At 35.9% G+C, this 15,009-nt stretch overlaps 1 protein-coding gene across 1 annotated transcript; it reads right to left on the reverse strand.

The window, feature by feature from the left end:
• Positions 1-70: 70 nt before the first annotated feature.
• gatd1 (glutamine amidotransferase like class 1 domain containing 1) lies at positions 71-14,245 on the reverse strand. Its single transcript, XM_039763924.1, has 8 exons — positions 13,887-14,245; positions 13,218-13,294; positions 6,233-6,338; positions 5,311-5,418; positions 2,546-2,640; positions 2,350-2,443; positions 2,120-2,231; positions 71-857 (listed from the first exon to the last, which is right to left on the reverse strand). The coding sequence occupies exons 1-8, from the start codon at positions 13,936-13,938 to the stop codon at positions 851-853; spliced, it is 651 nt and encodes a 216-aa protein (XP_039619858.1). The 5' UTR covers positions 13,939-14,245; the 3' UTR covers positions 71-850.
• Between the last annotated feature and the right edge of the window lie 764 nt (positions 14,246-15,009).

Raw genomic sequence — 15,009 nt, forward strand, 5'->3', positions numbered from 1 at the left:
AGTTTCTGCATCTTTGGAAATAACTGAAAATTAATACTCAAGGAGAAACTAATGCTCAAATTATATCAAATACAGTATAAAAAGAAATCATTTAATGTACAATGCAAAATACAATATTCAAGGAAGCAATTGTAATGAATTAAAAGTTAAATTATTATGCAGTATACAAATATATACAGATTGTACCCATACAAATATGATTATATTGGATATTTTATAGAGTTAGCTTGCATTATTATTTAAATAGTGTAACTCCTAGAAAGATGCAATTCCCATAATCTTTCATCCAATCATTTTGTTCAGTTCCAGCCTCATACTGCAGTTACTGTAAGCAGCATTTTTACATTTATTGCACAAGTAAAACTACTGACAGAGGATCCTTTGATCTTGATTTAAAGTAACTTTCTAAAAATACTTTAATAAATTAGTTTTAAGCTTGGGGTGCATCCACCACACGCTTATAAGTATCATAATGTGAGCATAAATAGCTGTAATGTGCAGCAAAACAATACAAAAGGTTTACACTTCACTTCTGGTTTCAGGAATTCATTCATCCAACATTATTTGTAGACCAGTGAGTCATGATTATTAGCCAAAGATAATCATTAGAAAAGGAACATATAACACATTGGATTTTTTTAATCATAACTTTAGGTTAAAAGTTTATAAAGAAAATGCCTCATTTGTACTAGCTTGTGGAATGCAACATCTTCACAGAGGAGGACTGTAGGTTTATATCACCGAATGCCAGCTTCTGAACAAAACAGGAAATTTGGAAAACACCTGCTCCTTGGGAACAATGATATGAATACAGTAGTCTTTTCCAAGTTCCAATCTATTCTGAAATACCTTATTTCCTAAGATTAAAAAAATATGTAAGAAAACGTAGGTTAAATTGGGAGCTTCAAGCAACAATCGGGTCAAATGAACAATATGGAAACAAGTTTTCACACATAGTTTATTTTTAAGACTGTAGACATCAGTGAAGTAAAACATTTTAAAATGAGAAAATCAACACATCATAAACAAACTAAATGCTAAACTTACTAGCACTACTTATAAATACACACTCACTATATGTATTTACATAACAATCTTATCAAACAGTTAACCACATTTTTAGATATTTTCCACCCAAAATAAATGGCACTGTTCATAATGAAGTTCCTTATGATAGAAAAAGTGTCAGATTGATTTTCAGATCATTTTTACCAAGCAGCAATCATATAGGCTTATGTGGGAAGGAATGCATTCATTTTCAAATCATACAGATAGAGGTTGGGAACATGCACCGATTACAGCGCCTTGCCGCCCCTGAGATCCGAGTGCAACAGGTGACATCTCAGTTGGTGTTTTTTTTTTTTTTACAGTGGCTGGAGTGCCAATCCTGCCACCAACCCCAAGGTTTTCCTTGCAAGTTGGAGGACCCACTTACAGGGCTGGATGCAGATTAACGTCATACCCAGGACGGAGCAATTGCAGGTTAAGGGCCTTGGACCGGACCCCATTCAAATCAAAGGCATACCATAAATTTTAACCAAAACATTAGGAAATATTGCACTGAGAGATAAAAATAATAAAAGTAATCCTAAGGAAAGACAGAACTAAATAACAGATTCAATTTTTTTCAATACAATTTACAGCCTCTATTTACCATGCTATGACACTGCCTAAATTGTCTGTTGGAATTTATTGCAGTCAAAAAGAGAAATAGAAACTGGAAATAAAGTAACCAAAATTAACTGTACAGATTCAAGCCTATCAAGTGAGTTTATTGATTTAACCCTATAGAGAAACAATGCCTGCAGTTTTGTGCAACTGCTAAATGGTTTCAGTATTATTTATCTAATACAGCTCAATTCCCATTATTCTAACTGCTTGTTGATGATCCAAGGCCTATATACTGCTTGATAGTACCTGATATCTACAGTCTTTTTCCAGTCTCAAAGTGCCAGGACCAAGGCAAATCAGCAAATGTGTAGATCATCCCAAACTGGTCTAGTGGCAAAGATGTAACTATCATATCATCTTATTTATTCAAAGGAGTAAAACAGGCATAAAGTAACACATTCTTTGTTAAAACAGTTTAAAAAAATTAAAACTTTCAAAAACAGAATACCTGTTGTTGCAGAGAATTATGAGATTCTGAACTGCTGCAAGAGTTGACTGGTCATTCTGTCCAGTGACAAGATGCCTGTCCAACACTACATGCACTGCATCGACTACACTTGCTGCAAAGCAAGCACAAGGTTACACTTGAAGAGGCTTCCTCTTTAGTTAAGCCCACCTACACCTGTTCACAGCAGTGGGTAAAAAGAATGAAAGACTTAAATAAAGCATCTTTCTCACCGCTATATATGGCACCAGAATCCTTAGCGAAGTCTTCCATCAGGATAGAAAGGTTTGCAAAGTCCCTGCGTCTTACCAACTCAAATATTGAGGGCTGTGTAGAAAGAAAAAAAAAGTTAATGCCAAAAAAAGAAAACCTCTACGGTGATCTCATTCTTGTCACATAGCTGCCTACCAATGCCTTCAATACACTTACTCCTGTCATGCTGTACTCCTTGAATATCCAAGACTTATCTTCATTGATGGCACAACACAATGCAGTCACTCCATGTCCTATGGCACATATTGGCTCTAAAAGATAAAGACAACTGGTACCAATAAGAGACTAATTCACAAGAGAAGAGTTTGAAAATAAATTACTGGGGATTTTTTTCCAGACAGCGTATTGCTACAAACGAGTTCTTCAATGCAAGTATTTAAAAATACTTGCTTGTGTCTTAATGAAAATACAGTTATAAAGAAGCTAGGCTGAACTTGAACCTCTTGGAGTATATACCACAAGGATGCCAGTTCTATTAAAACTCAAGTGTATTTGCTTGTGTACTAAACTTAAACTGTACATGTTAACTACTGCACTGTACTCAGAATTCAAAACCCTTTGCAGCAATAACAGTTTTCTGTGTGTCTATTTACTTTGCACCACTAAAGCAAAAGTGGGCAGAGGAAGGAATAGAAATATGAAATGAATAACCATATCGGTTCACAGATCTCTCATCTTTTAGCAAAACAATAACAACCACCCAAAGTAGACACCCAAATATATACTAGAATGTCTGAAGATTAAATGGTAAAAGTCCTTGAGCAGTCCAGCAAAACTGCAGACTTAAAGGCCATTGGGACTCGGTGATACAACTTTGAAACCACAAGTAGTATCTAAGAATGACGCTGTTACAGCCAGTCAACGACAATTTCTTGGATGAAAACCACCTCTGCATAGTGGGGAAAAGTTGGTAGATGTATATTTAAAAAAAAAACTTTAAGTTGTCATTGCAGTATAGGGGGAGTACTTACTGTAAGAAAGCAGTTTACTTAAGTTTTTTTTCTCTTTTTATATATACTGCATTTACTTGTTTACAACCAATTTTACTTGTACAATAAATACCTCAACTTAGACCAAATGAATACTGAATACCAACATAATTAAGAAAAAAATGTGTTTAATCATTATAAAAATACAAAAAAAGACAAGAACACTTTTGCACTTTACTATAAATAACTGTAGACTCAAATTTTAATTATTAAGTATTATTACAAATTAATAAAAAGATTTCCTTTAAAATAATTCTTCATATGCAGAAAACTGGGGCACATGGCTGACAAAGCTGGTATCCAGTCATTATTCCAGAGGTAAGTAAAGTGACACCTACAAAAACTGTCTATCAGCTGACCACAGAAGTTTAGTTTATTAACACACTTCTTTTTGCTTATAAATTGCTTCACTGGTTTTCCTGCTAATGGACAAGATACTAACCCAATCAGACTGGCAGCACAAGGCTTTTCTTTAACTCCAATTGATGCACACTTTCAGAAGTCCAGTGGTCAGATTTACAGTATAAAACTTGCAAATGCACAAAATGTGGCCTGAAACTTGCATATTCAACTTTACACACTAAAATCAGAATTTATAAAAGAAAACTTTGATGGAAGAACTTCCACATATTTACGGCAACTTTGACCCATGCATACGCAACATTTCAAAGAAACTGGGAAATGATGACACCACTGATCAACTTGAGAAATGTGTGTAATAATTTATATCGCCAACTTATTATTATAATGTGTGTTGATGTGACAAAAATCTTAAACCTCAAAAATGATTTCTATCATATAAATATTATATTTGAGTTCCCAATTATATTGTAAAGCTGGGTATTTGTGCAAAAAAAAAAAAAAAAAAGTGGTTTTTTTTGGTCAACTTATATTGGGTACCTGTTGTCACTTCTCGAGCTGGCAGAAAGGTCAGGAATATCTCAGCAAAGCTTTAGTCCCATCATGCCCGATGTGCTGGATGCCATTAACCAACCGACAAAGCACTATATTCAGTTTCCATATGGTGACAATGTACATGCATAAAACATGTTTTTGCCAACATAAAATGACAATTTGCAGCAATGTCTGTTGTTCCTAGCATAATCAAAGCAATTGACTACACTAATATTGCAATAATGGCACCTGGCAAGAATGAAGCTGCTTTTGTTACCCGTAAGCAGTGACATTCCATTAATACTCAAGTCATCCATAATACCAAGATGAGACTGATAAACTTCATGACTCAGTGGCCTGGGTTAACCCATAAGTCAATTATTTTGAAGCAAAGTAGCTTTGGCAGATGATTTGCTGATAGTGTGGTATATGATGGCTGTCTTGTTGATAAGGTAACTGGCTGAACCATCAGAATTTCATGTGGCCTATACTGTTCATTGTAACAGAAATCATGTCATTACATTTGCCATCGAGACCACCCACTCAGACGCTGGTGCCTTATACTGTTCCCTGACCCCAGGACCAAGAGCAGAGGAGAGGTCCAATAATGACATGCACTGCCTCAATGCATCAAGTTGGAGCCAATCAAGGTCTGCAGAACTGTGATTGTGTTGTACGGAGTTGATTAGCATATTACATGGTGATTTCAGCATGGCAACTGAAGTGGGGTTCAAGCTGCACTTACTGACGCACATTTACAAGATGATTGTGAGTTATAAAAGGTAATTTGTGTATAAATGTACGTATTCAAGGTTTATAAATCTGTTTTTTTTTTTTTGCATTTCTGTTATTTTGGTGTATGCATATTTTCACGCTCAAATCCACACAAAGTTTTATAAACATGACCCCAGTATGTCTTGAAGAAAATTACTGTATTGGCAATACACTGCCCTAAATTTACTGTATGTTACTTGCATAAAAGAGTACAAAAAATATTCTTACTTTCTTAAAAAAATTAAATAAAAAATCAGGACTCACTGTTTTCTGTGACAAAATGTTGTAGGATCTTTGCCAAGTAGCCATTTTGGGCCAAGTCAGTCATGGCACCTGGGCAACTAGGAATTAACAGAGCATGATACCGAGAGCCTACACAAGTACAAAATTTGAAAAAAAATGGGAGGGTACAAAATTCATTAATTGCAGAAAAATAAGTTCAACATTACTATCTTTATTTTTGTTCTTGAACATTAGTAATATTTATCTAAGACAATTCCATTTCAGAACACTGTAGCAGAACACCAGATGTTAAGATTACCACCAAGCTTGCTAACACTGCAATTCTAAATTCTGGCTCTTATTAAGCAATGGCTGCATCATATATCATTAAAGATAAATTCAGGTATATTATTTATTAATTGCAGGATTTTTTCCTTTTTTGTCCAAACTTTTAAAATATTGCTCATAGAAAATGGTTTCCTGAACCTTTCAGCTACTAGATTTTGTTAACAGCTTTTTTTCTCCTTAAATTAGATTAATTGAGTTTGTTCAATTCAACAGTTTGGTTCTGCTCATGGTGTGTAATTTTTTTTACGGGTTTCCTGGCTTAATTACATTACATAAATATATCAAAACCATTTCATTATTTACTTTTTAAGCAAAATTTGTTTTAAGGTATGTTTGATGATCACATAAAGAATTGATAAATGGAGTAACTGGTCATTTGTAGAACACTCAGTTTATCACACTTCAATATTAAAATGCACATTTAAGGGACACAACCTTTACTTACATATAATTGCCTTGTGGACTAAACATGACCAAATAAAACTCCAGAAAATCATACATTTCAATATACTTCTAACATTTCAAAGAGTTTAAGTAAAAGGGAGAATTGTTTATTTGATCAAAATACTCAGTAATACAAAAGCCAGCCTTTACAAAACATTATACTAAAACCTACCATCAATAGATTCCAACTTAGCAGGACTGGCATAAGATTTCACACGAAAGTCCTGGATCCAGCGCATATTACTGTCATCAACATCCAGGAAATCAATGGGTTTACCCTGAAATGCATAACCACTGTTAAGTACCATCATAGTATGGAAGATTTGATTTATATATATCTCAAACACTGTGATGCTCTAGCGCAGGGGTGTCCAACTCTGACCCTGGAGAGTTACCATGACTATAGATTTTCCTTCCTGCTATTTTCTTCATCAGTGACCAATTTCTGCTCTTAATTGACTTATTTTCCGTTTGTTTTAATTGTCAAGACCCAGTCCTCTGAATTGATTTTTTTCCCTCACATGGAATCCAAACAAAAATTAAATATGGAGTATGCCAACAGATGACCAGCTAAGTTGGGCCCTTAGACTGCAAGTAATTCAACAATGAGCAAGGTCAGTTCCTGGGGGGCCACAGTGGCTACAGGTTTTTGTTCCAAACCAGAAGCTTAATTAGAAACCAGTCATTGCCAATAATAAATCTTATTTAGCTTCAAAGCTTGTTATTGCTTTCATTCTGCCATGTCAGGTCATCCTTGTATTGTACTGTAGATTATATCCTTTCCAAGAGTACCATTCAAATGATTTGAAGCCTTAAACAAGTAAGTAATTCTCACTCCTTCACTTTTTTCTCTTCTGTTTCCTTCTAATTGTTTTATTAAACCAGACAGTTCACGATGAAAACAAACTGGTGTCAATGGAGACAAGTTAGATGGTTAACTGTTGGTTCCTTTGTAATTTGCATCTTATTGCTAATAAGGAGCAACAAAAATGGGAATACAGCTGCTTAAGACTAAAATAAGAAGTTAATGGTGGAAAATCTAAACAAGCAAGACAAGTAAGTGCTTCATCGGCAATAACTGACTTCTTATTAAGAAACTAGTTTGGAACAAAAGCCTGCAGCCACTGTAGTCTTCCAGGACTGATGTTGCTCACCCCTCAATTATTTTCACTCCAATCTCTTAATTACACGCCATTTCCTGTTGTTAATTAACCCATTATTTAATTCCATGGCATAATGGTGCTCTCATTCTGCCACAGCCGACATTTTCAAAAAGGTAAATTTTCTTTTTTCTAAGATCACCTTCAAAATGTTTTCTGTATCTGATTAGATCAGCATTATTGAAACCTTCACCTTTCTTTATTTTCAGACTAGGGGGCTCCTCTCCCTGCTCGCTTCACTCGCCAACCCCCCCAGCCTATGCTACGTACCAGCCACCTCACGTCTCTGCCACTTGCGTATGTGGATTGCACTTTCACCAAACAACAAATCTTAATTCTCGCAGATACGCCTCTTCATTGGGGAAAAACACTACTTTCCCCTGATGGCAACACAAATTAGACAATCTACAAGTCTCGGACTTAAAGTTTAAATCCAAACAATATATGTGATCTCTTTTCGCTGTTCCTTTATTTCACTGAGTAATAATTTCCATTTGTTTGCACTGATGTAATCTTTACTATAATTTTTTTGAGACTTTCGAATTTTAGTATTTTCATTATCTCTAACCTGCTCTGCATGCGTATCACGCCATCGTTTTTGAATTCTTTATGACGTTCTACTTTGTCATCATCTCTTTGTCTTTTATTTCTGGCCACAGGCATGGTTAAATCTCTTGGCACCAAGTCTTGTCTCACGGGAAGTGAAAGTATCTCTCTGAAAAAGTCTTATCACAAGGCTAAAAGGTCTCATCTAGTCCAAGATTTTTTTTTATTATAATAGAGTGCTATTGTGCAAAGGACTCTGGTGAGCTCCTCATGTATTGGCTAATTTTGTATTTCATTACTGTTTCACTGCTAATTAATGAAAAAAAGAAACAATTAAATGGTGAGTAAATTTAAGTTTAAGGCAAAAAAAATTAATTAGCAGCAAAAACTGGTCACTAATTAAATTAAGAAAAGGGTTAGGATGAAATGCTACAGCCACTGCAACGCACCAGGATTGGAGCTGGACACTTCTGCGCCAGTACAATCTTTTCAGCTCTAAATAAACAAAATACCTATCGAGGCTAAATTGCTATTTTTCATTTATTATGAATCTAATACAGCAGTTTCCTTTCACACTAGAATTAGGCCAGTAGCCTGGTTCCTGGTGATTTTCCAATTCAAGTAAAACTTTGAAGGAGGAATACTTATCCACTGATTACATCAAAAGCGGTGGATGGGTATTTGAGCACTTTGCCACACAGTAGATATGAAGGAAATTACAGTTGAGTAAACTGCCATTTCTCCTGATTTTATTGCCTTGTTTGAAATTCTGTGTTCTCGCAGAACTAATGTAGGCTACACAAAACACCTATCTGAATTATCTTTTTTGATATTTGTCTATATTCAGCACATTGTTATAGACTTAATTTCGAAGTCATGCTACCTTTATCAGTAACAGTGCAGTATGCCTGTTATTTCATTTTGTATAAAAATTGGCCAAGACTAATCCAAGAAATTTAAGAAACTGTCCGTAAATAGCACACAGAGCAGTAATGCAACAGCATATGCTTATTGAATTGTTATTGACATGTGTACAAATATAGTGAAATTCTTACTTGCACAAGCAAATCAACATGCAGTATGTCACCACTCCCTAGCACCATGATTAGCAAGCATAACTACCATACCTCAAAACATTTGTCTTCCTTACCTTTGTTATAAACAGACAAACTAAAGCTCTTTAGGCAACCAAAGAATGATTAACTTGAAAATTATACAAAGAAAATTGTATTAATCTCTCGATTATATAAAAAAAAAAATCCTGAGACAAGATGAGACTATTTCAAAGAGATTTTTGCAAGTCTTGAGACAAGACGAGATCTACTATTTTGAAGAGATTTTACACCATACGGTCTTCCACTTACTGAATTACTGTTGAAAAAAGGATTTATCATAATGTTATTGGGTAATTTATGTATGAGTAATGGGTTATGCAATGGCTCAGGATTAGTAGTATTAAAAATTGGTGGAATAATTCAAACATGTAAATTTGAACAGGCAACGAGAAAGGTAATGCAGTACATATCCAGTGAACAACAGACACCAAAGGAGATCTTGATATGCCATTCATATTAAAACATTTACAGTTTCCCATTAGAATAGCTTTTGCTATGACAATTAACAAATCACAAGGACAAACATTCCAAAAAGTCAGTTTATTTATTAAGAGAAGGAAATGACATTCACTCATGGGCAGTTATATGTTGCATTGTCACAATGCAAGTCCAAACACGGAATCAAAATGCAATGCAATATTAAAGAAAAGTTACTTCCAAATATTGTTTTTACTTAAATTTTAAAGTAAAAGTGAAAACGTAAAAAGTATTTGCGTGTTAATATCAAAGACAAACAGAACAAAAATGTATAACGCAAAGAATACGTAAAACGCAACATGAAACAATTTTCTTTCAATTTATTATCTATACTAATAAAAGGCAAAGCACTCACTCACTGACTCATCACTAATTCTCCAACTTCCCGTGTGGGTGGAAGGCTGAAATTTGGCAGGTTCATTCCTTACAGCTTCCTTACAAAAGTTGGGCAGGTTTTATATCGAAATTCTACGTAAATGGTCATAACTGGAAGCAGTTTTTCTCCATTTACTGTAATGGAGATGAGCTTCAACGCCGTGGCGGCGGAGTTTCGTGTGACATCATCACGCCTCCCACGTAATCACGCAGTACATAGAAAACCAGGAAGACCTCAAAAAAGCGCTGAAGAAAACATGCATTATATAATTGAGAAGGCAGCTAAACAATAAGAAGCGAAGCGAAAGTGACATATACAACCATATTCATGAGTTCTGCTACTTCGGAAACAAAGCACGATGTAAACCTACACTTTAAATTAAGTTCATAGACAGGCTGCGCTGGCGCTTGTAATTTAGTGCCTGCCCATATAAGGTCCGTCCGTCAGCGCAATTCAATAGCAAACTGCCACTAAATATTCACGGGTGAAGGACTGTGCTTATGGAGAGGAAGATGAGATGGTCAGGGTGGTGTTTGACACAAACTCAGCGAAACTGCGAGAGAAAGTTTTAAGTGCCAGGACTAAGGTAACATTAAATACAGCCATGGACATAGCACGAGATGGCACCAGCACAGCTGGGAACCTTCGATGCATGTACACCGAGTGGCTCACGGAACTGACGCAGTGCACAGATAAAAGCAACAGTTCCAAAGAGCTGAACAAAACCAATTACACAATTGAAAAGGCAGCAAAAATATGAAGCGCCTGATACATACAAGCATATTCATAAATCCAAAACAAAGCACACGTTGAAAAAGTCAATGTCCCGCTAAAGGAAGACAGTGTAAAAACCCGCATGCAGTGTGTCAGGTCTCAGATAAAGAAGAAGACGAGCTGTTTATTGATGCAGTAAGAAACGAATCGATGAATGAAACCTGTCATCTTTACAACGATTGACAAACACGGAATGTAACTTGAACACAACACATCCTACAAATACGAACCTGATTGAAAGAAATAATGATAATCAAATCCTTGATGACAGCAACACTCAGTAACACAAAACAAATACTGTATATTGACAGTCATGTTACGCTATTTTTAAAATGTTCCCTTTTCTTTTCTAGCTTTTTAACACACTACTTCCGCTGGTATACGCTATATATATATATATATATATATATATATATATATCCCGATCTACATACTCGAATAATGGATACTTTATTCGCCATCAATGATTGTTTTGGTAAAGCCATACTCAGTGTATTCATTAGATGAACGGTAAAAAGTAAGAGCGAGGGAGGATGACTTATTGAGGCATGCAGGCTGTAGTGCTGCCAACTCTATCTGAATTGCGCGATCACATTTGAAAAATATATCTTTTCAAGTTCTATTTAGTCCATATGTGTCAAACTCAAGGGCAGCGGCCACATCCGCCCGCGTAATTATATCCGCCCGCGAGATCATTTTATATACTGTATTATTGTTATTAAAGCCCGGTATATGAAGCGCTGGTAACACAATAAACTACAGATCCCATAATGCAGCGCTTCAGCTGCCTTGCCAACACTTACCGCGTAATCAAGTCTACCTTATGATGCTGCAAGTTATTGCGAAGCTAGCTCACACGATGCTGAAGAGAAAAGTTGATTCTGAAAATAGAGCCTTTAAAAACCGATGGGAGGCTGAGTATATGTTTACTGAACCCGTGTGTCTCATTTGTGGAGCTAATGTGGCTGTAATTACAGAATTTAATCTAAGACGGCACTATGAGACAAAACATCAGGGTAACCTGAATTGTGGAGAAGATACAGAAAGCAGCATAATTAAATAAGAATCTGACACTTCAGCGGACGTTTTAACCCGCACAATCACAAAGTGATTTCAAGTGAAGCTGCTTTATGGGAGACACAAATGCACCAGTGCACCTTGCCCCACTTTCCCTGTTGCCAAGTAATGTTAAACCAAGTCGCCACTACGGTGTTCCCAACACGCACTTTGCTGATAAACTGAGCGCGCACTGAGTTTGCACGGCGCTTTGGTGACTTTGAAGAACAAAAAAAGTCCGCCTACATGCGGCTCGAACCTTGTGCATGTTTGGTAGCACATATCTGTGTGAGAAGCTCTTCTCAGTGATAAAGACTAACAAAACAGCACACAGGAGTCGCCTCACTGATGAGCACCTGCAATCCATCCTGAGAATCTCCACAACACAGAACCTCACAGCAAACAGAAACGAACCTGTGGCCAAAAAGATGCCAGGCGTCCAGCTCTAAAATGACATATGAGCAAAGACAACTGAATGATTTGATTTGTTATTGCTGAAAGGAACACATTTTATTTATATTTCCAGGTTTTGTTATGCAGCATGTTCATATTTGAATTTGTATAATTTTGACAGGATATATTTTTATGGAGAGCAAAATCTTTTGGGATATTTAAAATCTAAGTTTATTTTTTATATAAAATTACATAAGAGTAAAGAAATTTGAATGTTTGTTCTTTTAACGCTTACTTTATTTCTAACTTGTATAATTTAGACAGGATATATTTTTATGGAGAGCAAAATATTATAAGTTGTTTAAGGTTTGAGTTGATTTATTCACGAATAATATTCCTGTCTGTTTTACCATTCCTACCAAAGATATTTCTGTCGACTAAATAAAAATTCCTTCTATTTAAAATTTAAATAGAACTTGAACAAATACGATAGTTCATAATATCCACGCAGACTTGCACGTAAGAGCGGAGTCATCCGTTTTAACAAGCAGCATTGCACTGATATGAAATAGCTGTGTGTGTATATATGTAGATATGTATGTATATGTATATATATGTTTATATATGTGTGTGTGTATGTATATGTATATATGTAGATATATATATATGTATAGATATGTATATATATATGTTTATGTGTGTGTGTGTAAATATATATATATATATATATATATATATATATATATATATATATATATATATATATATATATATATAACAACACTCATCACTCACAACAGTGACAAAACAATTACATTGACAATCATGTTACGTTATTTTCAAAATGTTTCCTTTTCTTTTTCATTGCTTCTTTAACACACTACTTCTCAGCTGCGAAACGCGGGTATTTTGCTAGTGTTTTACTATTTTTAACTGCTTTTTAACTAAATCTGCCTCTAAGAATACTTTGATGATCCCATACACATACCTGGGGATTGGCAAGTGAAGCGAGCAGGGGGCAGAGCCCCCTAGTAATTTAAAAAATTCAGAGTTCAATGTTACTAAATATTGAAGCATTCCCAATTTGCACACACCCAGAGGAGAAACTAAATGAACCACAAAAACTTTAGAAAATAATTTAGCAGTTGTGCAAAAGAAAGAAAGTAATTTATGGTTTCCTCATTTAAATGCAGATCAAAGTCAGCATACTATAATAGCTAAGAACATTCTATTTCTTTAAAAATCAGAAGCATTACTCACCCCAGGAGTAGTGATCTGCAAATTGAATGCTGAGCTGCACAAGTTGAAAGAATTTATGAAGGACTCCGCCGACACCCCTAGTGCAGTAAAGACAGTTAACTTGGTTAAGGGCTTAAATATAAAATAATACAGATGGTGAACTTGTTATAAATTTTGCTTACAAGGGGTTAAAATAATTGCTCTGAACTCATGGAAAAAGATAAAAAATGCTGGAAACACACGATTATTACTTGATATGGACAGCTAATGGAAAACATGACTAACATGAGAACTGATAATGGTTGCCAGGAACAGTGCTTTACAAGATTGCAGTAATCTAGAGATTGAAATCAGGCTGATCCTATAATTCGGGGAACAGGCAAGTTGCACCAGGCAGAGTGCATGAATGAAAGGACTTCTTCAACATAAAAGTGAATAGACATATGTAAAATAGAACAACCTGCCCAGTTTCTGCTCAAACTCCTTTACATTTCTGAAAATCAAAATGAGTTAAATGTGATGACAAAATGTAAAATGAATTCCAGGCGCACAAGTCCTTTAAATAGTCTAACTTGCCAAACCGTGATTAATATAAGCACCGACTTGTATTCAATCTGGACGTCTGCACACGTTTTGTTGAAAGTACTAAATCTACACACAATTGCTGCTTCCTTAAAACTGACATTATACCTTCCGCTGCAGAGCTCGCCACCATTAGGCAGGCCGATTTGGATGCCATCATATACTAAGGAGAACCTTAGGCTGGATATTAGGTGTGTGTCTATGGATGTTCATGTAGGAGTGCCGCTTCTTCCTGGCGCGTTATTATTACGTTTTCCTGGGCGGAACACTTGGCGTCGCGCTCAAAATACGTACTCTCGGCTAATAAAGCACACCGCGATTTGGTGACTCGTCTGTGTTGGCTTGGTCCTTAGTATTATATAACAACACCAAGTCGGTTTGTCGAAATGCGAAGTTGCATCGTCAATGTAACCATTTCTCGGTTTTTGACTCAGGAATGGATATCCTAACAAAGCAGCAATAGTGTCCTCTCGTGGCAAACGAACCGAATAGTTGAAGAGAATGCGCCACATTATGACATCAGATACTATACTTGAGGAAAGTGCTTTAAATTAAGAAATAAATATAACTGAAATAGTCTGGGGTGACCATCTCTTTGTGCCTTTCCACACATCGAAGAGATGGTCACCCCAGTTTTGTGGACTATTTGCCAGTTATATTTATTTCTTTAAGAACACAACTGTTTTTTCTATCTTTACACTCCACCCACCAAAATTCTCCTCCCTTAAACAATCTATCAATTAACTTTATTGAAATTTCCTGATACGAACTCCTGCTTACACTAACATACATACTCATTGTAATAGCATTCTCTATTCACATCATTACAAGTGGTGACAAATATTCACTGCACGCAGTTTTGCTACACTGTTATCTTTTTTTCACGACGCTTAACTTTAGTTGCACGGCTGCACCCGGGTCCCAATCCCCAATACTATCCACCCGCAGAGCCACGGCACCATACGGTACCGCAGTTTTACACATAGACATAAAATAACTAGACACTTCATGACCAGCAGAATCGTACGTCAACTTCGCCGCCATATTGCGAGTGGCACTGCTGTGGCGTGAAGTAATGGATAAGATGCCTCACACATGTTCTGCTTGGGATTTTACAAACCGGTGTACGCTCCAAACCAGATCCCGGAGGATTACATTTCATAATTAAGGCTGTTTTGGTTATATTTGGCTATTTGAAAATCCCGTTTTATAATCTTTACTTTAGCTACGC

Source organism: Polypterus senegalus, chromosome 1, assembly GCF_016835505.1.
Source record: "Polypterus senegalus isolate Bchr_013 chromosome 1, ASM1683550v1, whole genome shotgun sequence".
In the NCBI taxonomy this organism is placed as follows: Eukaryota; Metazoa; Chordata; class Cladistia; order Polypteriformes; family Polypteridae; genus Polypterus; species Polypterus senegalus.

Excerpts from the sequence above, each read along its gene's own strand:
- gatd1 (XM_039763924.1), bottom strand. The coding sequence starts at position 13,938 with ATGATGGCATCCAAATCGGCCTGCCTAATGGTGGCGAGCTCTGCAGCG. Across the intron at positions 2,444-2,545 it reads AGGAGTACAGCATGACAGGA|CCCTCAATATTTGAGTTGGT; the intron begins GTAAGTGTATTG and ends CTTTCTACACAG. Across the intron at positions 2,232-2,349 it reads TTCTGGTGCCATATATAGCG|CAAGTGTAGTCGATGCAGTG; the intron begins GTGAGAAAGATG and ends CTTGCTTTGCAG.